The sequence below is a fragment of the Saimiri boliviensis genome, chromosome 3 (genome assembly GCF_048565385.1).
Source record: "Saimiri boliviensis isolate mSaiBol1 chromosome 3, mSaiBol1.pri, whole genome shotgun sequence".
Taxonomy (NCBI): Eukaryota; Metazoa; Chordata; class Mammalia; order Primates; family Cebidae; genus Saimiri; species Saimiri boliviensis.
The window spans coordinates 132,875,942-132,901,150 of record NC_133451.1 but is presented as its reverse complement, the minus strand read 5'-3'; the positions used below and the strand labels follow the sequence as shown (position 1 = coordinate 132,901,150).

Here is a 25,209-nt window from a genome sequence, read left to right as displayed (position 1 = left end):
TGATGTACAGTCTAAATCAGTAGAAAAGAAAAATGGAATGAGAAGAAGACAAGCTAAATGAACGCAAAAAAAGGAAACTGAAGCAACAGGAAAATAAGTACAAAAATAATTAATAGAATGGAATCCAAAATATCCATACAAACAATCAATGTACTAGATTAAATTCCACAGTGAAATATGAAGATTTCTTTGGAATTTTTTAATGCTACTCATGTTCCTTTCTAGAAAGACAACTATAACATACACAGACACACACACTAACATGACTGTACACACACAAACAAGGACAGAAAAAAGTTGAAAGGAAAATAATGGAAAGAATGCCGGACAAAAAAATAACCAAAATTACTTGATGTTGCTAAATTAATATTAGGCATAATATACTTTGAGGCTAAAACAAAAAATTAGTAACAATAAAGAATATTACATTTTTGAACTTGTATGCATCAACTACCATAATTTTAAATGATGTAAAGCTTTTGACAGACCAACAAGGTGAAATTCGTAAATACAAGTATCCTTTATTAAAATAATTTCATGCAACTGTCTCAGAAATTAATATATAACAAAGAAAATATCAGAAAGACACAGATGCTGTGCACAACTAAAATTGATGTAACAGATATATACATACACTACTGCAAGAGCATGCACTGTTTGAAAATGAGTATTTGAAAAAACCAAATATTTTAAAATATTAAAAACTCACATATACAAAAATTTAAAAATTGCTTCTAGATAATCTATACTTTAAGAGAAGAATGCAATAGATATTATAAAAATCTTAAATTGGACAAAAATTAAAATACCAGATCATGAAAATTGGCAGGGCACATAGAAAACAGAATATCTGTAAAGAAATTATTTAGTTTACATGAACAATTAAAAAATAAAAGGTTTAAAATTACATTCAACTTCAGAAGTTAGAAATATTTCATAAGAGAAGAGAACAAAAGACATAAGGAATACAAGAAAATAAATTTAAAAATACATATATATATAGAGAGAAGCTGGACATGTGGAGAAAGAGTTGTGCTTTGTGGGAAAGTATTCATAATTTCTGCTATGGATAATTCCTTCCTGGCTATCTAATTCCAATTCTGTCGGAGCTCAGCATCTTTCATTGACGTTGAACTGTTTTACAACTCAGTAAGGTATAAATGATGTATATCAAATAAAAAATAATTATTGTCTACAGACATATAAATAAACTATGCCCTGTGGAAGTTCAATTGACTTCTCTCTCTGACTTTGGAAGAGGCCAGTTTTGCCTCCATTTGCACATTTATTTCTATATTCCCAATCTAAAACTGTTTTTTGAATTGTCATTAAACCGGTTTTAACATCTGATTGTTCTCTTTGTTAATAAGTTAAATAAAATTAGTTGTTTACTTAATATATAGAGAGAAGTCATAATTTCACCTTTTAAACCCTTATTCTTTAACAGTATTAACAGAGCCAAAATGTGTTTTCTTTGAAAGAACAATAAATAAACCGAACCATTGACAAAACTAAGTGAGAAAAGAGAAAAGAAAAGCCAAATAAAGAGGAGTGAACACAAAACAATATTAGCAATAAAACAAAAGACACAGTTAGAGATGCAGCAGAAATTAAAATACATTAAGGATGTTTTGTGAAAACTCTAATGACAATAGAACTTAAAACTTCAGAAAAATGCCTAGAAACTGTAAAACGAGTAACTGACTTTAAAAGTAGAAATCATAAATGGATGTTAAAAAAAATTGGGTGACAGATTGTCACAGAACAAGATTTACATGTTTTAAAAGTATACCCCCATAAATCACATTGATTACAGTGTAGAAGAACAAAGCACTTTCACAACAGAGAAATCTGGTGGATAGTCATCAAACTCATGTCACTGACAATGCAAGAAAGTGACATTGTAAGCAACTGAAAAATACTTATCACATAGAGCATTCTGGCCAGTATATTTAATCAGGATGTAATTATGAAGAAATATTCAGATCAATTAATATTGAGAGTCTGTAGAACAAATGCTCTGTAATTGTTCAAAATATCAATGTCATGAAAGCTAAGAAAAGGCAAGGAGCCCCTACAGACTAAAGTAGATGAAAGAGTTACAATAATCAAATGCAATACAAAATTTATAATTTTTTATTAGATCAAAAATTGAAAAGAAATGATTAAAAAATATTTCTGGATGATGAAAAACACTGGGTAAGAGTTTCATATTAATGTTAAATTTATTTCACATGACACTGGTACTGATGTTCCTTGGGAAATATCCTTGTTCTTAAACAACATATAGTGGGTACAAAGTGTCATAATGTTGGCAACTTACTTGTAAATCCAAAAGAAAAGAATAATAAAGGCATTTTCCCTAAGGGGAAAATACCTGTTGGCAAAATAAAAATGAAAAAAAGTACTTCAAATGATAAAGTAAATTGAAAGAAAACAAAACAAAACATAAACCTTCATCAACCAACATAATCAATATTGACATGTTAACAGAAACTCTTTTGGGCCCAATGGCCACAGACAGAACAATTTCAACAAGAGAGTTAATAATGACAGAATTTGGTTGTAATACATAGAATAAAATATATATTTATTAATTTTTACTAATAGAAATGACAAAAGGAAGAAATGAAAAAAAGGAAGGACAGACAAATCTTCTTTGCTGAAGAATTCCAAATAATATATGCAAACACCTTTTAGGAGGTGGAGCTTAATCAGTATCTCCTTGAGTGTGGGCTGGAGTTAGCTACATACTTCCAAATAATAGAATATGAAATGAAAATACATTACCTCACCAGAGCAGAAGCCCAGCAGAGACCACCTAAGTGATCAAAGCTAACATGATCACTTATAGAGTAAGGCTGATTGTATGTACTTCCTGATTTGGTAAGGGCATATCACCTATTTGTAATTCTTCCCCAAGACATATAGTCTCATTGTAAGCATGACAAACTGTGTGAACAACCTAAACTGGGGAGCCATTCTAAAAAATACCTGACCATTTTACCTTTAAAAATATTATTCTTTAAAATCATCTAGTTTTATTTATTGTTCAGAACTGTCTAGTCATGAGACATAAGGAAAGACAGTCACAGATTCTAGAAGACTAACAAGACATTACAACTAAATGCAATGAGTTTATTCTGAAGAAGATCCTGAAACAGAAAAAAGTCATAAACAGGAAAAACTATTGACATCCAAATAAGACCTGGAGTTGTTAATAATACTGTATGAATGTTGATTTCTTAAACTATACAAATATGCCAAAGTTATGTAGAATGTTAACATCGGAGGAACCTGAATTAAAAGTATGCAAAAACTCTCTGTACTATCTTTACAACATCCTACAAATCTAAAGTTATTCCAAATATTAAAGTTTAAGTTAAAAAAAGCAGGAAGAAGACAGATACATACTAATTCAATCAACAACATAATGAAATAGAAAAGAAAAAGTGAAAGAGTCGAAAGAAAAATAAAATCTTTCTTTTCACAAACCATATCATCTTTTGCATAAATAAAATATAATTTCCACAGCAACTGTCAAAAAACTGAAAAAGCTTGCTGAGTTTTCTAGATATAAGATCAATACTAAGAAATTGATTGCTTTTCTAAACACCAACAATATACAGTTAGAAAATGTAGTGTCAACAAAAGATTTCAGCATTAGCCTATAAGAAAACTAGAACTAACTCTAAATAAAGAATGTGTGATATTATTATGAACAAAATTTTAAAACCATACAGACTATTACAGAAGACTCCAATAAATGGAGCAATGTAAATGAAGTTCTCAAGGACAGAGTCACTATTACTGTGATGTCAATTCTCTTCAACATGATCTGTATATTCAATGTTTTACAATAAAAATGACAACAGTAGTTTTCAAGGAACTTGACAACCTATTTCTCAAGATTGAAAAGATTGAAAACAGTAGCTTTCAATGAACTCTACAACCTATTTTTATATTAAAAAGCAAAACAGACAGAATGTTCCAAAATGAGAATAAAATAAGGTGAGACTTGCTTATCACAAAGCTTCCATAATGCTCCAGCAGTTAAGACAGTGCCATTCAATTAAGAAAAACAAAACTGACCAAAGTAACAGAAGAAACAGAGCAGATTCCATACAGAAACCTCATCTGCGACCTAGCTGACTTTGTACTTCATTGGGGAAAAAAATGACTGTTCAGTAAATGACGTTGGCACACTATTGGATACCCTCCTGAAAAACTTCATACCACAAACATAAATAAATTCCACATAAATAAAGGAAAATTAAAGGCAAGATTTAAATAGTCAAACAGATCAATACAAAATGGGTAAAAGACATAAGCAGGCACGATAAACAGGCAATATGAATGAGTAATAATAAACACAAAAATTTCTCAACCTTATTAGCAATCAGAAAAACAAAATAAAACCAATAATGAGGTATAATTTCACCCATATTACCAATTTCTTAAAAAAAAAAAAAAAGAAGACAGAACAGAAGTTGGTGAGAATGCAGTGCAACAAAAAATTTTTGTGACTTGTTGGGAAACGTATAAACTGGTCACTTTAAAAAAACAATTTAACTCTACCTAGTAAAGTTGATAGTATAAATATCTTAAGACACTGAAAACATTCTCAGAAAGTCTCAATGTTTTCTTGCATTTTTGCACAAGGAGAACTGGGAACATGTCAGATGCTCATCAAAGTAGAAGACACAAAAAAGGTTATTTATTGTACATCAAAGACAATACATGATCTAATAAGCTATCTGCCTGAACATGAACTAATTTTAAAGCAACTTTTTTTAGGTTTGCTTGTTTTGAAACATGTTAAATCATAAAAAAAAAAACACATAGTATTATTCCATTGATACATATTTCAAAACAGGCAAGGAATTAACTATTTTTGAAAGATCACACATAGAGAAATAGGTACTTCTGGTAAAATTACAGAGAAAATCAGGAGAATGAGTAACAAAATTTAGAACAATGCTTATATCTGCAGTGACAAGAAGGTGTAATCAGGGAGGAAAACAGGTAGCAGGTGTCACATGGCTCTCTTGGTGTTGATCTGTGGGAATTGGAACTTAGGAGAAAGCACAAGAAAGTGCTAGTAATACTCCAGTGGCTGCGACTTTTGCTCCTTTGTCTCTGACCCAGAAGCCTCGTGTCTTCCATTAGCATCCAGGAAACTGGCAGGACTGTTTACTACTTTCCAAGTAGGGCAAAATCTTACACCTCTTGTAATTTTTGACAAGATTATGAAACCTTGTTTATTAAAAAAAAAAAAAAAAAGACAAGAGGTTCAGCACAGCATGATGAAAAACTGCCTAAACAGGTATTAGAAAACATGGGTTTAGCATTTGTTTAGGTACAAAATCTGAATGAGATATACGGCATCTGCTTTTACTCCTCTGGTCGTTTTCTAAAGAGAATCAGGGTAGCTTCTAGTTATCAAAATCTAAAATTACAGATGGAAGGAAAAAAACAACATGAAATGCATAGTCACAGAAAGAACAAACGTGGAGAGTATGTAACTATGTGATGCTGAAGATACAAACTGTGATGACAGCAAGTACAAAGTTTATTTCATTTGTACTGAAATATTTATCTGTAATACACCATGAGATGAAAATTCTCTTTTAACTTGTATATCAAAGAGAAAATAAAAAATCCAGTGAAGAGGTTCAAGTAAAATATTTTCATGTTATACAAATGTCATTGAAGTGAAAAATCTTCGGTAAGCCCACCCAACCTTGACAAGTGTATTCATATGGGATTTACAGAGTCATATTTGTATGACATCCAGTAGGTGGTCTTTTGTGTGGGCGGAATACTCCAGCTAACTTTGGTTCATGAATGCTTCTCGGATAATTATGATAAATTCCTACCTGGCAAGGCATAACATTAGCCTAAATTTCTAATTCTGCTTTCTGAACTATATTTCTTCTTGATGTAATACTCAAACTTCTTAGTCCTATGCATGTGCATGTATCCAGCTAATACGTACCCGTGGATAGAGCTTTTCCTTTTAGTAGCTTATCGTTTATTTTATTGATTTGGCAATGAGGAAGGTCAAATATAAGATTTTTAGCACTAACTGCAACTTAACATTTTCTAGCACAACTACCTTCCTTTATGTAGCATTGTATTCTCTATTCCTTATTTTAAATGGTTTATTATATATACTTTTTTTACCATAAATTATATTAAATCATTTTAGAAGTAGGTAGAAAATAATGACTATGTATGCACATGCACGTGTCTTCTGATTTTAAATAAAGACTTCAAATAAAACATAGCTTAAATAAGGTTAGACATTTCTTAGATCACCAGAAAAATAAAACAGATGTCTTTTAAAATCAGATCACCAAAAATAAGCAATTTGAAAGACTTTAATAGTTGTTAAATTGTTGGAATTTCAAGTATGATAACTTACTTGCATATGTCACCTTCTGGGTCTTCAAGCCCAAACCTTTCATCAAACGTAAGTTGTATCCATACATTTTCCTCTGCTGCTACTAATCTCCATACCAAAACCATATTTCTTGGATAAGCACGAGGAAACCTTGGGCTGTGAATAGTTCCATTAGTAGACACAGTAATAATTCTCTCATGCTGAGGATCTTGTACTCCTAAAGCAAAAATAGAGACACAGACATACATTTAGAGAACAGATTTCAAAAATTATAGTTGTCAAAATAAGTGTTTATTATTCGCATTTCACATCAGACAAGTGCTGAGTATGTTTTATTTGCTATACACCAAATACCATTCTTTCCAGAATTGATCCAGAAAAGGGAATATTTTATCATGATTGAATAAAAATGCTTTATATTTACACATGAAAAATAGCAAATTACTCTTTTAGAATTATTGAAATGTCAACTACTAACTCCTTTGGAGTCCTAAAATCACAATAAAGCTGAGTTCAGATTCAAATTTCTGAGAAGGTATCAGATATGAGATATTTTAGAATAAAAATAAACTAGATACAATTTTATTTTTAAAAATACAAATAATGAATTAAATTCCCTAACTTAAAAATAAGAGCTGCTCGGCCGGGCGCGGTGGCTCAAGCCTGTAATCCCAGCACTTTGGGAGGCCGAGGCGGGTGGATCACAAGGTCGAGAGATCGAGACCAACCTGGTCAGCATGGTGAAACCCCGTCTCTACTAAAAATACAAAAAATTAGCTGGGCATGGTGGCGCGTGCCTATAATCCCAGCTACTCAGGAGGCTGAGGCAGGAGAATTGCCTGAACCCAGGAGGCGGAGGTTGCGGTGAGCCGAGATCGTGCCATTGCACTCCAGCCTGGGTAACAAGAGCGAAACTCCGTCTCAAAAAAAAAAAAAAAAAAATAAGAGCTGCAGAGCTAGTCAACTGTGATTTGCATTAATTTTATATACAGCAAAATAAGAGGAGTTTTAAGATAGTTGAGGAAAATGAAATGTGAAGAGAAAAGAGGCAGAAGTGGATTAGTAGAAAAGGCGGACTTCAGCATTTCTCACTGATCTTTGAAGTGTCAATCAGCATACCATACCACACACCATTTCTGGCTTCTAACCTATTTTTATTACTATTGCTTTAGAAACTGAGCTGGCAGACGGTTCTTAGTAATAGTTCGTTATATGGACTCATAACTTCCAGTGGGGAACAAAAGGTATGCAGTATGAGTTCAGAGCTTCAGATGAACTAGAATTACTCATTAACCTCAAATCTTAAATGATTCTGAAAAGTAAAACCAGGTCAAAATAATGGTCTCAATTTCTTGTTATAAGGGAACTATCAGCACTAAATGAAAATATTAAAATATACAACTATAAAGAAATGTTGTAAGACTTCTCAGTGCATGAATATACAAATATGAATTTTGAATTTCCATGGGGAGAGTGTAGTATAAAATGACTTCCAAGTTTACTAGGCATGGAATCTTTTCACATTTATAAAATGCTAAAAGATACTGTTAATAATATCTGTCTTCCTTTCTATTAGAATTTTGGGGAGAGAATTGAGGGAAAGGCCAAGTTGGCATTGCTGAGAAAAGAAGTGTTCTTATACTTAACCAGCTGAGATTTAGCCATGAGATGAAATCCACAATTGACATTTATAAAATAAGCAGTCATTGAACCACACCACAGAAATATAAGAACTAGGTTAGTTATAGGCTCCAGGCCATAAACATCAATTTAAGGATGTTAAATTCCAATGAGAAAAAATAAATAAATATCCCTTATTGAATTTCTAATACTCTTTTTTTTTAAGTAAAAGACTTAGACCGGACCTTGAACACATGATGTGCATGGTAGGATATCTGACAGTTTCATAGTGCAACTTTTACATACTCATAGTATCAGAACAACAGTCTTTGGCAATGCCTCATTGGTTTTCATAATTTGGAGATACACTGCACAAAACAGAACATTGTATTTGCAGTAAGATCATGGAGAGATTACCATTACTTTATAAGCACCATTATTCATTCTTTTGCCTCTCAACATCCCCTTTCTTTTATATACTTGATTACTATCCAAAATAGGATAAACCTCATTGTCTTCACTGCCTTTGGATATGTCCCATCAAGTTGTGTAACAGAATTACCAGAGCCTATGCAATGCTGACATTTTAGATTAAACCCTCATGCCAGCCTCTGTCCTGCCTTGCCCTGCCCTGCAGGTGCTGGGAACATGCTGGTGGGGCCTCATATCTGGCCAGTGCCAGGGTAGCCCCTCCACCCCCACCCCAGCACTCCTTTGTCACAAATCTAGAAGGTTTTAGAACCCCCCCAAAAAATACATTTTTCTTCTTTCTTCCTTTTGTCTTTCTATTCTAGTTTTCTGCCATTTCCTCTTCTCCATTTCCTTCACTTCCAAAAACCTAAAACTATTTCTACCAACCAATTCTCTGTCTCTCAACTCAGTATCTTAAAGTCTGTGTCGTCTTTTCTTCCTACCAATGATCTCATTTTCTTTATGATAGGCAGAATTCTAAACTGATCTCCAAGTGTCCCTCATCCTTTTATAATTCTCTCCTTGAGTGTGTGAAATCTAATGGGATATCACTCCCATGATTAGGTTAGTTGACTTTGAGTTAGTAATATTTGGGTGCGTATAACTTTATCTAGTGAGCTGAAAAGATAAACTGGGTCCTTCTTAAACCCAGAGAAACTTCAAAGTATGAGAGAGATTTCAACAGTAGGGTGATTCCTTATTGCTGGCTTTGAAAATGCAGGAAGCCATGTGCCAATGGATGTGGGAAGCCTCTAGAAGCTAAGAACAGTCTAAGGATGATAGCCAGCAAGGAAATGAAAACCTCAGTTCTAAAAGATCAAGGACCATGACCAGCTTGGAAGCAGATTATTTTCCTCAGCCTCCAGAAAGGAGTCTAACAGACACCTTTATCTGAACCTTTTAAGACCCTTAAAAAGAATCCAGTCACACGGTGCCTGGAATTCTAACTGACAGAACTGAGATTTGATACAGGGTACTTTAAGCTGCTAAATTTGTAGAAATTTCTTACATAATATTAGAAAACTAATACACCTCCTATTGCACACAAGGCTGTTTAAATTATGGATATTTCCTTTTGCTCAGAATTGTCAGCACTCATTACAGTAACTGCAGCTACTTTTCATTTAGTATTTATGTTAATCAAAATACGTTAACATTATTTCACATTAATAAAATACAATTTAAGAATATTGTTCGAGGAAACTTCCCAAAAGATACAACATTAAGGGCCATGTATTAGTTAGACTGTGATTAAAAGTTAAAGAACAACCTGTTTAATCCTAAACTACCCCAAAAAATTGTAACATTTTATTTATGAGATATAATTAACTGAATGCCACCATTATTCTCAGTGCTTAAATTTTTCCTCAGTAGCAAGCACCCTATACAGAACATGTTTCTTCTTAATAGATGCAAATATTTGATATTGCTAATGGCTGCAATTATACATACACACACACACACACACACACACACACACGCACACACACACACACATATATATAATCAGCACCTTTTTATGAATATTATTTAGCAGTAGTGTATCTCCTAAGAATATAGAAGGAGCTTTAAAGTTAGATGAATTCTCTACATAGACAAATTTTATTAAGAAAATAATGCTTAGCTCAGGCACTGTGGCTCATGTCTGTAATCCCAGCATTTTAGGAGACCAAGGCAGGTGGATTCCTTAAGCTCAGGAGTTTGAGACCACCCGGGGCAACATGGTGAAAACTTGTCTCTAAAAAAATACAAAAATTAGTTGGATATGGTGGCATGTGCCTTCAGTCCCAGCTACTTGGGAGGCAGAAGTGGGAGGATCACTGAAGCGCAGGAGTTTAAGGCTGCAGGGAGCTGTGATGGCACCACTGCACTCTAGCCTTGTTAACACCATAGCGAAACTTTGCCTCAAAAATAAAATATAAAAAAAATTAAAAAGAAAGTAATGATCATTAATTCTCACAACTTAAATTCATAAATTGTCTCTTTTCAAGTATTTCTTGTAACAATGAGTTTTTTCCTATTGTCCAAAATTTCTTCCAATAATCTACATATTTCAGAAGTACTTATAGTAAGTTTATATCGATTGTCTTTCTCATTTTGACAACTAGTATTTTCAATGGATTATTTTTTCCAATCAGATTTATTAAAACCTAAGATGTACCCTATTTTGCTTCAAAACAAATGCATTTTAGCCAAGGTACTCATTACAAATATAGCAGTGTTTGGCATATAATCTAGAAAAACTACATGGCTATTAAAAGATCTGAATTCTATTTTTATATCTTCAGTCATAAAGCTCATGGCTAAAATATATATACTTAAGTTTGTGTTTACATCTTTTTTTCCCTTTATAATTCACTATTCAATTAGACTATAATTAAACATAATTTAAAGACTGAAAATCTGGGCCTTATTTGTGGTTAAAAAAAAAAATGTGAATTTTCTTTTAAGATAAATTGCAGCTCCCAGAAAATTCACCTTAAAATGCAAAGAGGTTTGCCACCAAACACTTATGATTTGCAGATGACTGTCAAAGTTTTATGTAAATCTCAAGCAACGAGGCCTATAATCAGAAGAAAGAAAAGGAAGCGACAAACATTAAGTCTACCAAATTCAGACTCTGTGCTGATATTCTGCAGTTTTAACAGTCATTTTTTTTGAACATACAACTTTTACTAGCATTTTAGGGACAAGAAAAATTGAGAATATTTTATTGAACATTTGTTTTTCCTATATCCAACAGACAATATACTCAAATTACCAAAGAAATAAAACAAACATTTACAGTCAAATCGCTAAAATATGTATTACATAATCCTTGCATGCTTGTATACTTTAACAAGAATAAATCTGGTACATCTTAATGAGTTTGACATGAAAAATGAAAATATGTATAAATATTACATTAAAAATTATGATTATAGACAATTTCAGATTACTGTACCCAATGTCTCTTAAGGTAGAGGTACTGAACACTAAAATGAAGAAAAAATATAAAAAAGGAAAAGAAGAGAGATTAATGATGTAAATACTATAAAATTGTTGACTATATGTGTTTATACACAATTCAGTTATATAGAATCACTATATATACAATTCAGTTATATAGAATCACTATATATCTGTAAGTAGCCAGTTTATCACTTAAAATCAAAGCAATTCTATAATGTTTACCATGTATTATATACTCTTGGTCCCTTTAAAGAAATATTATGGGTGAAAGAAGGTGGTAGTAAGAGAATCATAAAACGCAATTCAAATTATACTTCAAAATGCTACATTATTAATAAAGACAACACTGACAAGGAAGTTTCTGGATAATATATAACTCCTAAAAAATCATCCATGTCTTTTTGCTAATGTTTCATGTTGATTTTAGCAGAAAAGAAATGCTAAGATTAAAATTAGGTAAAAAGAAGTAGATCTCTAATCTTGGTTTCGTTGGGCAGTTCTGGATTCTGCTCTTCTGTTTCAAGACTGCAGCAACATGTCACCAGTAAACAGCTATGCCTCACAAATGTACTGTGACATTTTGGATGTATTTGCCTGTGAATATATGTTATTTTCAAACTATGTAAAAATGCATTTCTCTTAAAGTGAGATGCATCTACTTCTCATCCTCATTCACTACGTTGATAATACACATATTCACCAATTTAATTTATTCTTTGTTATGCTCACTGTTTTGTCACCTGCGGTAATTCTTCTGTATCTTAATGTTGCTAGTTTGTTGATATAGCTATTTCTACATCTGCTTTCAATCTCAACTCTTAGCTAACAAAATTCACTTTTAACAATTGTTAGTTAAAATTATCTCATGCACACACAAAAACACATATATGAATATATATATATACACATTATATCCATATATGTATATATATATATATACACACACATATATACACATATGTGTCTATATATGTACATATATATGTGTATATATATACACACATACACACACATACATTATATCCATATATAGTTTCACTGACTCCATGGGCTGGTATGTTTTTGTCTAGGAAATCCAGAGTAATTTCATCCTAATCTTATTTGATTCTTTAGAGAGAAGCTACTTGAGGTCCACAGAGCAAACAAATCTCTCACCATCAGTTTCAAACTACATAGAATTACTCCATTTGCATGCTTAATACTTTAAATTCTATTAATATAACAGTATGATAATGGGCTAGTGGGAAAACAAACTCTAGATTTTGCTTTATCATCATTTCCCGTATCTTTAAAACAATAGCAAAATAAAACAACCAACAAAGATAGTGTTGGTTACCTCAAACTATTTACCAATTACACGAATGTTTACTAAGGAAAAGTAAAAAAAAAAAAAAGTGATTGCTATCTTCGGCAAACCACAAAACTACTATAATTATTTAGAATACGTCCAATTCAGGCTCCCAAGCTTATCCCAGAAGATAATCATTTTATTCCTGAAAGAAAGAAATAACCAAAAATTATATACTGAGAACCCATTATGTTTCAAGTACTGTTACAGGTGCTTAGTAGATCAGAAACAAAACGAAGCCTTGTCCTCTTCATCAGTTAACCTCTAGGGTTGTAATTTGGTATCATTCCTAGACCAGCTGTACTAGTAAACAAGCCAGTTTCAGATGTTACCTCTTTTGGAAGGCAATAGTCGATTCCTGGTGTACAGTCCCTTTAGGAGTGAATATTTTAATCATAATGTATGAGTTCACTTTTCTACTACACTACGATTCCTAGTAGGTCAGATATATTTACTGGAGCCCATAACCTGTTCTGGGCACATGGCACCACCTAACACATATTGATACTGTAAAGGAACTTGATATTATACAAACGTGGCAGAAAACAATTTAACATATTACTTCAAAATTTCATCCTTCACTCCTAACTTCCAGACGCTGCACATGATAAAGATAATACAATTTACAATTTATATGCCCCAACAGAGTCCCTTAGTTTACATGTGATGTCATACTCAAAGTTCATCTGTAATAACCTACAAACGTATTTTAGCGGAAAGTGATAGGACTCAGAGTACACATCATTGAGATTTGCCATTTTCTTAATGTATCTACTTATTTTGAAAATAAAACACATTTTATAATTTACCACACCTTGAGAATGCCACAGTTACAGTCATTATTTTAACTAAGCTGTAAAATATAATCCACTCGATAATAAAATCTGTTATTTTAGGCAAGCCACTTGATATCTTAGTTTATTTTTTTACATAAACTGATGATAATCACAGGTTGACTTAAAGTTTAAATGAAATGATATTTGTATAAAACAATTACAAATCAGTCTATAAGTAAATGGAAAAACATTGGCTATCATATTCTCTTTAACTTAAATAGAATGAGAGAGAAAATTTACCCACAAATACTTGCTTTCTTGATGTCATCCAAAAAGAGGACATATGTAAGGTATAACACACCATTATCATCTGTATAACCCTTCTGATTTTATGAAGGTCAAACTGATTAAGCAAGAAACAGTGACTTTTAGACAGTGATTTCAAATTTCTGATTTCCTTCTACACCTTAATTAAGAAGGAGGAAAAGGAGCAACTTGGTAGAAATTTTACCGTTTCTTTGACTTGATGCTGTCTTTAAAAAACACTTTGAAATTCTCATGAATCTAATAAGTACAGGAACTCAAACACTAGCCTCTTGTCTATGAGCTTTGGTAAGAAATGGGAGCCTGTGTTCAGGAAGCGCACAGCAAAGCTTCCATATGCAGTGAAGGAATGTTAATATAGCGAGCATCTTCTCATCATCCCTCAACATCACTCTCAATAGCCACTGAATAAAGGTTGAACTGACCCTACCTAGAAGTATTTCTGGAAAATCAATATAAGCACATTTCCCTTACTGCGTGGATCACTCTGATAGACCGGCTTTTTTTCCAAAATTTTGGGGACAAGACAGTTTGGGGTACAGAAGTGAGATTTTGAACTCCTGTAGCCACTTAGCCATCATAATGGATTCTAGACTAATAAAAAAGCTGATTCACAAAAGTAGGCAGATACACAGTAGTACAGAAAAATGGAGCTAGATCCCAGCTTAAGTCACACAGTAAAATCACCCCAAATCTAGGCTTCTAAGTGTTGTGAGTAAATAAATAACCTTTATTATTAAGCCAGTGAGAATTAGAACATTTTATACTTACAGCCAAAATAATAACATAGTAAATATATGTTAGAGGTTACCTGGAATAGCCTTATTTAAATCTGTTATCCTGGTGTGATTATTATTATGAGTGCCACAATTTCTATCCCAGTTGGCATCGTAAAAGACTCAGCAGAGTGGATCTATAAAATTTTTCTAGCATCGAGGCATGTGATATAGAAACGTTAATGATTTGACAACATGGTATTTTTGCCTTAAGGTAATGGTAAAAAATAATCTTATTTTTGTTCTATACAATGGGATATGACATATTAAAATGAAGGCTCAATTATGGAAAAAAATAAGTAATAATCTTACCTATTATGAAACAATAAATGGCCAAGTGTATAAACACAGAATATCCTCAAAGCCTTATTACATCCAATTAGTAATGAATATAATTGCATACACACACAATTACACACCTCACTATCGTGAAACATGTTTAAGCAATACTGTAATATTTTTATTCTGTTCAATTGTACATTAAAGAGGCGAAAACCAGAATGTGGAAGAAAAAAATTAGGAGTAACTCATATTACAAAAGCAGCATTCACCTTAAAGATTCACTATTGATTTTTTAAAATATACAGTCAACTCTCTTATTTGTTTTTTTTTTTTTTTAGGTTTGGGTTAAAATTTATTTATTTAAACATTATCTTAACTTTTAAAATGTATGTTCTTTTTTAAATTATACTTTAAGTTCTGGAGTACATGCGCAGAATGTGTAGGTTTGTTACAAAGGTATACACGTGCCATGGTGATATGCAGCACTCATCAATCCATCATATATATTAGATATTTCTCCTAATATTATCCCTATCATAGCCTCCCACCCTCCGACAAGCCTCGGTGTGTAATATTCCCCTCCCTGTGTCCATGTATTCTCACTGTTCTACTCCCACTTCTGAGTGGGAACATGTGGTATTTGATTTTCTGTTCTTGTGTTAGCTTGCTGAAAATGATGGTTTCCAGCTTCATCCATGTCCCTGCAAAGGATACGAATGCAACCCTTTTAATGGTTGCATAGGATTCCATGGTATCTATGTGCCACATTTTCTTTATCCAGCCTATCATTGATGGGCATTTGGGTTGGTTCCAAGTCTTTGTTATTGTGAACAGAGCCGCAGTAAACATATGTGTGCATGTATCTTTATAGCAGAATTTGAATTAAAACTACCATTCAATATAGAAAGTTCACATGAAATATTAGTTACTCTAAAATCTTTTAAGCAGAATAATACATTTACACCTAATAATACTGTTGTGGCAAAAACTGGCTAATGTGATTTAGCACAAATTCACCTTATATATGCTTTAAACAAAAAAGTTTAAGGAAAATATTTTCAATAAATAATTTCATCTGTTTTGGAGACTCAGCACCTGTCAATTTTCTATCTGTATTGGACATATAATTTACAACATTCAGAGCAGAATTTACAAGGAATTTAAAATATGGAAAGTAGTTATTTATTACTTTGTGAGCATATAACATTCAGATAAAGTACAGACATTTTGATAGGAAGATGTTTAAAATTTACCAATCAAAGTAGCAACAAATTGATAACCAAACCAAATTTACTAATAGAAAAAAATGCAAATAAGCCCATCAGTTTATGCATTTAATAAATATTTAAAAGATACTTAAAATTCTCTTTTTAAGCTCTGAATTGACCAAAATAAATGAATTTAAAAAATGAGAAAATAGAAACATATTTACTTTAGTCTAGTACTATATATAGATTTATATATAAATGCTAAAAATAAGTCTTTACTGTTTCCTGTTACATTCTGCATTTTAGGTTCAAAAGTGAATGCATATCATACATATGTAATGAACCTAATCAAAAGCAAGAAAAATACTAAATTAGGTCACTTCTACACAAATCATGTCCTTCTATCTTATGTGATTAAATAATGTCAATAAGTGATAAGTGCTTCCAATTCCATACACAATATTTGAAATTTAGAAGTTATATTTGTAGCAAGATCTTTGGTTTCAGCAGTAATTCCACATAAGTCTACTAGATATAAATAAAGGGCAATTATCCTGGGACATGATTGCCCCTCATAGGCTAACTTTAAACAAAATATGCTCATGAATGTCCTATCCATTCAGCTCTCCTAGGAAAATTACCTCCCGCACACCACTCTCCCGACCTGTAACAATTCTTGTGAATATTAAAGTGATGTAAATATATGAAGAATACAAACATTCAGTTTTTAAAGAAATTAAAACCATAAATTAATAATAGAGTTTGGATAGTTTGTGGGAAGTTAGGTTGTTTAAATTTCTCAAAGCAAAGACATTTTTAATACTAATGACAATATCCAATTGTGCTACTATTGCATCTCAGCGCACATTATTTTTATTATCTAGCTGATCTATAAAAAAAGTGAATAAACTTAAACATGAAGATTTTAAGTATCCTTTATTCTAGAATTGGCTTGACTATAACAATCAGCATAATTCTTCAGCAACAGCTAGCTTTGTGACAACAGCTTTAAAATCGATCTGAAAATCAAGGGACAGTGGGACTAAAAGAGGATTTGAAATAGAGAATGGAATCGATTTAAGCAGACATATGCTTTTATTCAAAACAGGGACTGAACTGACTTCATGAGGTTCACCAGAAGTTCTATTAGCAAGGTGCGATTATTCTCCAACACCCCATTATCATCACTTCCTTCAACATTATTCAGAAATACCTACTCCCTTGTCCTCTGATTGCAGGGCCAACTCTGAGGAGATATCTGTCAGACTGGACATTGTCAGATGCCACAAGAAGATCTGAGTGTCCTTCTTAATGGCATCCGCACTGTTTATATAAGTGTAATCCCCTACCCAGCAAAGGGACCAGCTGCATTCATGACCTTCGAGCAAATGAACAAACACGTTGGAACACCATTTCCTTGACAATTCTTGCCCATGAAATCTAGATTTCTAGTTGAAAACTCTCCACTATGTTCCTTATAAATCCATCCATCCCTCTAAAAGAAATGTACCACTATCTCAAGAAAGAAAGCAAAGATATGAACAAACATCTGATGTGGCACAGAGGAGAAAATTAATTGGAAAAAATGTACAAATTATACTTATTTAATTGCAGCAACAGTAATAATACTAATTATATGACAAATGTCTTTTACTTCTATTCTCAAGAGTAAATATGGCTTTTTAAAGAAACATATGCATAATGCATATCATAAGACTTAAAATACAAAACTATTTAATATACATGATTTAAACTTACAGATCTATTGCTGTACAACCACATAAACCATTAAATGATTTATTTTATAGCAGCTATTATACTTCAATGTTTAATCACAGTGTAATAATCTTGTTAAAAGTAAACCAATGCAATTTCAAGTTTCTGAGGGAGAAGGAAAATATCAGTTTTAAAAAGAACTGATATCACTCTTACTGGTCAATTAATAAGAAACTTATTTGTAATTTCTGCTCAATTAAAATAATTATAAAGAGATGATGAAAAAATATAAGAAACACCAGAATAATACATTACACCTTGAAAAACATACTTCTACTCTTTCTAAATCATGGTAATAGAAATGGTTTGCCAGATAAAATTATCTTTAACATGTCAGAGAATATGCAGAAGTGGGAATATAGACATTTTTGCAGTTTAGTGATTATTAGGAAGATGAGTGAAAACAGCACAAAAGCACTGGAATGACTACATGGAAACTTACTAAGTGCAAAGACAGAAAGTAGTCCCATTATGCACGGAAGGCATCCACGTCCACACTTGCTCATATTGAAGAATCAGATATGAGTATTATATCACCTAAACAAATTCTCTTGCTCTAAGATGGTTCATTTTATCAACCTTAATTACGTGAAAGAAAAATAGAGTTGATGGTAAGAAAAGTTTTAAAATTCAGAGTAAATAAAAATATACGTTTCGCTTACCTTTTAAATGTTCTTTCTCCTCTTTTCTATGCCAGTCCAGATGCATGGATATAGTTCTTCCCTGCCAGTAGATGGAGATAGTAAAATTGAGTCTTTTGGTGACCTCAAATCTTAATCTAGGTGGTTCAGAATCTTCAATTTTGGATTTTTGAAGTTAAAATTTTTTTTGAATGACTGGAAAGACACATAAGCTTGTAAAAATGACTATCTGAGTCATTCAAATGAACTTTTATTCATGTACTACTAATCGTTAAGGGAGCGGGTCTTGGCTGGCATAGAAAATAAAATAAAAGAAAGAGCATTATTTGGTAGGATTTACCCCCTTGACTCTTCGTTCTTCCCAGATCTTGCTCATTAACTGAACTAACAGCTATTGAGTATGTACTCAAAATTGCAGGTTACTAGCCAGATACTTTTCATATACATTAGCTTTTAACGCTTTTAATGACCTTGCAAAGTAGCAATTATTCCTCCTTAACATCTTGTCCCAGAAACCATATATTTAAAAGTTCTATACGGTGAGGTGACACTTGCTTGCCAAGGTTTTGCAGTTCTCCTGATGGTGAGTTAAAGACTTCTCATTTAGTTTCTTCTTGCTATTGATAAAGGGCCCTTGAAATTAGAAACTCAATTGCTAGTGTAAAAATCGGTTTTGTTTTCTTTTGTTTCAAATTAATACAAGTCCTCCAACAGCTTTCCAGGAAGAAATTTTAAAAGTAAAAGTGCAAGCATTTTATAGAAATAAAGTAAATCATCTGGAATCAAACAGATTTCATGGATAGAGCCACCTAAAAGTGTTTGAAAATGGCACACTTGAGATCAAATTCATAGGGAAAAATATTAAAATTTGTGATTGCTGATAATTACAGAAACAATAAAATTATTTTCATTTTCAAAGCTAACAGAAAGGCATGAAGTACTGCTTGAAGATGATGAAGAGAATAAACTGAAGAACACTCAAAATTGCATTGAAAATTGATGAAACCATAAAATAATTCTTCCATTTTCTCAGTTTAGCAAACCCATTGAATTTTAATTCAATGAAATCTATCTCTTATAACAAGCAAAGTCCAAGTTTTAATATTGTTTGTAATCATAGTCTGTGAGTTGATTTCAAGACAACATACTTTGAAAGAATGGACATTATACAACTAATCAAAAAAGATTTATGCAAATTTAAGAGTGACATTATAAAAATAAAACTATTCTCTTTTATGGAGTCACCTTAATCACTTTGCTCAAATGAATACAAACGTATTTCTATAGCTCTCTCTTTTTTTTCTTTTTTTTTTTTTTTTTTTTTTTTTGAGACGGAGTCTCACTCTGTCACCCACGCTGGACTGTTGTGGCTCTTTTATTCTTTTGAGAATAAAGGAGAGTGATGTTATTAATTATGTCAAGGTAACAGACATAAATGGTGAAATATCCTCAGAAAATTGGACACTATATTTTTCCTAATGACAACATTAACCTTCAATCCGAATCTTTTGAGTCTAAATACTCTTTTCTTTCTACTATATTTCTCTATTCCAGAAAATTTTTCCATCTGATGTTCGTGTGATTAATTCACAAGTGTATATTTTCCTATTGCCTCTTTATTCAGCTCAGCCCATTGAGTGCAACGTTTTGTTTTCATATACTTGCCAACGGCTGTTATATTTACAGTACTTTATCTCAAGATAGGTAAAACAACAAAAACAGTAACAATCCTAATAACTTTAAATAATAACTAATGTGATCCAAATAACTGTTTTACTGCTTTTTTAATGGGTTACTATGGGGTCGTTCTAATATTAACAATGAAGTAGGAGACAACTTTATCAATTATTACTGATTTGCTGGATTCTGGCTTCATTCTACTCCTTGAATTAGTATGGTTGACTGCTTCTTGAATTCTACTTCAAATTATAAATATACTTCCAGAATTTGATACTCATTAAAAAGTGGCAAATTCCATATTAATTTAGAGAAGACAAGAGATCATTTCAAATGTTTTTACTGATTAGGGCTAAAATATGAAAAAATGAATCTTCATTAAAGTAAACATTTCATATCCCTCACAATGAACTCAAGTCATATATATATATATATATATATATTCATTTAATTATTTGATTATTTAATTTTTTAAAGTATCTGTGCATAATTTAATTAACAAAATTACATTTTTTTTTTTTTGCCAGAGTTTCTGCTTCATTGTTTCTTGTTTTTGTTATTGTTTTGGTTTAGTCTTTTTTCCCCACTATTATAGCTCCTAAAGTATAGCACAGTGCCTCACACATAATAGGCACTCAATAAATACTTGCTGACTGGCTAAACAGTCTAAGAAAAAAGTTTATATTTCACCTGCAAACATATTTACAAATAAAATTTGGTAGATAAAAAGGATGTCATTGCTTACTGAAGGTCACTGCGTTAAGAATTAACTGAGATTCCCCATATTCTACAAAAAGACACCAGTAACTGATTACTATGTCATAAAATCTGTTTCTATGTAACAGAGTTATATTAAGTTCATACTCGGAATTAATTCATCAGGATGTATGATATCTCTGAAATAAAAGAAGCAACTTCAAATATTCTTCAAAAAAATCATTATCTTCATGAAGAAATTATTTTTTCCTTTCTGAAGCCAAAAGTCAAATACTGTTTTAAAAATAAAATGCTAGACTTGGGAAAAAAGTATCTACTAATCAATAACAAATTTGAGATTTTTCTCTTCACAATTCCCTTCCTCACCACAATTCCAAGATGAAAACTTGTTTTAGGCAGCCTTATTTTTCTGGGCTGGGTGTGGGGTTTGAAAGGTAATGTTTAGAACTGATGATACGTGTTGTGGTATGGCAGTACAATATAGTGGCACCATTATGACAAAGAGCGTGCCAGTAAGGATGACCTAGACAGAAGGATATAATGATGAAGAAAGTTTCTGAGACAAAAACAAACTTTAACATGATTTGCTAAATAATGTCTGTAATTCACTGTTCCTTTATAATTGCTCCAATTATAAAACTAGCCTTGAAAATTCCTCAAGTATGCTAAACTTCTAAACCAGCTATTTAAAAACCAAAGCTGTGTTTGATCCTTTTAAACCAATGGCTTGACAAAGTTTTAAGAATCTGATGAAAGATATGGATGGTCAAATCAGAAAATTATATATCTATATCATCTAAAATTATATATACTCTCAGAGTTCATACAATAGAATATAATTTCAAAATATTCACCAGGCCCATAGAAGCCATCTATGAACCACTTTATCTATGAAATCAAGGTTAAAGGGACACTTTCTCCAAAAATAACTTTTCCATTATGAAGCAAAACAACTGATAAGGTTTTCATTTTAGGATTAGAAGATACATGTGTGCATGCACAAACATACACACACACATACACACACACACACACACACACACACACACGCAGATACATACACAGCAGAGTGGTCCAGCATAAACATAGGGAAAACATTTCATATACTTCTAATGCAACTCTATCAAAGTAGCTGATACACTCAGGAAAAATGCATCTCCAACATATAATTTGGAGGAGTCTAGTAATTATTTAATTAATTTTTTAAAATGTTAAATTTTCTGGAGAAATTTAAAAAAACTTTTTATCAGAAAACGTATATCAAAGAGAATACAATAGATAACTCAATTGCACATCCTTAAGAGGATGAATTTACTATAATAGTTTTTAAATGCAAATGTCAAAAGCTGTTAACAATTTCGGGGCACCTAGAGTAAGCTAGAAACTGTTACCCACTCATGTGAACACTGTAAAAGACACTACTACTACCACTCTACCCATTAGAAAACTTCTAACTAGATTAAGAAATCATGAACAAAGAAAAAAACGTAATAAAAATCGAGAACCCCACCAGGGAGAAAGGTCCAAACTGCAGGCATAGATTGATGTCAAAGCTGCTTCCTTCTCTGGCAACTGTCAACAGTACCCTTGGGGTGAGTTGTAGCAGGAGTTCATATATTTTAAAATGAGCAGTGCTTCTCTTGAGCCGTGTATGTAGGCCGGGTAGCATAAAACAGATTTAACTTGATCCTAGTTCTTTTTTGACTAAATTGACAGTACTTCATTTAACAAAACACCATAAAGTTTTCCTCTACTCATTTTCTTTTAAACAGCAAAAAAAAGTCCATTTGATCAGACAGAAAAGTAGTAGCAAACACGAGGATTGCATGTGTTGTATTTTTTGGTTCCTAAGGAATTGTTATAATGACATAATTAAATCTTTCACCAGACTTACTTTATTTTAATGAGCATATCTCTCACTTCTACACAGTTTCTCTCTCTCTCTCTCTCTCTCTCTCTCTCTCTCTCTCTCTCTGTGTGTGTGTGTGTGTGTGTGTGTCTGTGTGTGTGTGTGTCTGTGTGTGTGTTTAAGGTCTATCCTCTTAGCCAATTTCATTACATTATTGTAACTATTGTCTCCACGTGGTACATTAGGTCTCATTTCATCCTCACACTTTGTACCCTTTGACCAATAGCATCAGACTTTCTATTTCATAAAGGACATTAAAGAAAGTTTAAAGGAACCAGTACTATCTATATTTAAGTATTAAATGGGTAATCTAATATTTTGCTTAATATTAACTAAAACAGTTTTTCCTTGACAGCAGTATAGTACATAGGTTATCTTGTTTAATCCATTAGTGAGTCCAGTACAGTAAATGTATGGTAAAATGGTATACAGTGAGCGCATCTCTAACCTTCCTTAGACTCAGGCTCATATAATGTTCTGGAATCATCATCACTTCTGTTGCTGCTATGGAGTGGTGTAAATGGGATGGAGAAGATACTTAATAACTGGGATCACTTTATTTTTCACTTACTCCTTTCCAAAAAAAGTATAATATAACAATGGAGTACATTATAAAATGTGCAGTATAATAAAAGTCCTTACAAAAAAGTTAAATTATATGTTTTTTAATATTTCCTTTTAAATCATTAATCAAAATAAAATACATTAACAAGCATATTAAGCTAAAACTTTTAATAAAGCATGTATGGACCATATTCTAAGTAGATCTAGATTTTACAATTACATGTAAATAATGTAGTCAACAACCAACAAATACTCACTGACAGGGCATACAACCTGCAGCCAGGCCGATGCATTGAAGCCCTGGCCCTTTGCTCTACACATACCAGTGCAATCTACGTGAACGACAGAGGTCTAGGCAATAATGCCAGGTGACACTTCTTTCTCTTAAACTAGGTGACTTCTAAAAGCATGCCATCTCTTCACAGTCACAATCTTTAAGATCTATTTTTGCATCAGGAGATGGTGGTGATGGGTGATGGTCATGGCAGTGAAAGAGGTGTACCGAGAGCTATGTTAACGTCGTCAGCAAAGCCAAGTGTACTCATCTGTCAATTCAAGTGCATTTATCTATCGGTTCTCCCATACCCTGCTGTTACCTTAGGAAGAGCAGCAAGTCATCGAGAAAAAGATTAGAGCATTGAAAAATCAACACAATCTCATGAGTTTCATATTTTCAGTGACTTATTGCTCCTGCCATTCACAACTTGTGATAATCACTAGGTTTCATACATTTTCATATTAAAACTCATAAAACTGAAAATATAAAACCCAAAATAAAGGAACTGATGGGAGTGCTAAGAATTTATGTAAGTATAAAAGAAAAATGTGGAAGTTAGATTCAAATTCAAAAAAGACTAAATCTTTTTTTTTTTCAAGACAGAGTCTTGTTCTGTCACCTAGGCTGCAGTACAGGGGACCGATGTTAGCTCACTGCAACCTCTGCTTCTCAGTTCAAGTGATTCTTGTGCCTCAGCCTCCCTAGTAGCTGGGATTACAGATGTGCACCACCACACCCAGCTAAATTTGGTATTTTTAGTAGAGAAAGAGTTTTACCTTGGCCAGGCTGGTCTCAAACTCCTGGCCTCAAGTGGTCCACCCACCTTGGCCTCTCAAAGTGATGGGAATACAGGTGTGAGCTACCACACCCAGCCAACACCAAATCACGTGATTCACTGACAAAAGTAGTGTGATGTCAGGAAATTAAATAACTTTTCAACAAAATACACAGTGTATTAAATCCTATGTCACTTATCTAAAAGTTTTAGTGACAATCATACCTGTAACCAAAAATAAAGGCAAGTATTTTGAAACTTCAAATGAAATATTTATGTAATGAAAAATTAATTGTTGAGTTGGAAACTAAATCTTTCACAGGTTACTTTAAGGTTGGATAAAATTTTAGTGCTGGGAAAATAAATTGTTCAGAAAACGAGTCCTGTGTAAACACCACTCTTTAAGGATTATCTGTCATCAACTTTTAAAACAGCAAAGAAAGGCTCAGTACATCTGGTAGAAGATCAACCTGGTGACGCTTTACTGTGAACAAAAACATCCTAGGAAAACCTAATGAGGATGTGTAAAATCAATTCTCCCAAAATTCGAAGCATACTATTTTTTAGTACAACTTAAAAAGTAAGTAATACACACATTTTCAACTGTTTTCTATTATAAGAGAAAACTGTTATAACAGTTTTCTATCAGTGAACCACCTGCTAGTTCTTCATTAACCTTTTAATGGCTGTGTTTCGTTGTGTGATATGGC

The 25,209-nt window shown here is 32.4% G+C and overlaps 1 protein-coding gene across 3 annotated transcripts in view; it reads right to left on the bottom strand.

Moving 5' to 3' along the window:
- Positions 1-25,209, bottom strand: part of PDGFC (platelet derived growth factor C) — a 213,499-nt gene that overhangs the window by 84,465 nt on the left and 103,825 nt on the right. For 2 of the 3 annotated variants that reach the window (XM_003927945.3, XM_074396791.1), the window contains exon 2: positions 6,428-6,623. In XM_003927945.3, coding sequence (XP_003927994.1) covers positions 6,428-6,623 — 196 coding nt within the window. Of the gene's footprint in view, positions 1-6,427; positions 6,624-18,601; positions 18,663-25,209 lie in introns of all 3 variants that reach the window. The other variant, XM_003927946.3, reaches the window with a different exon arrangement.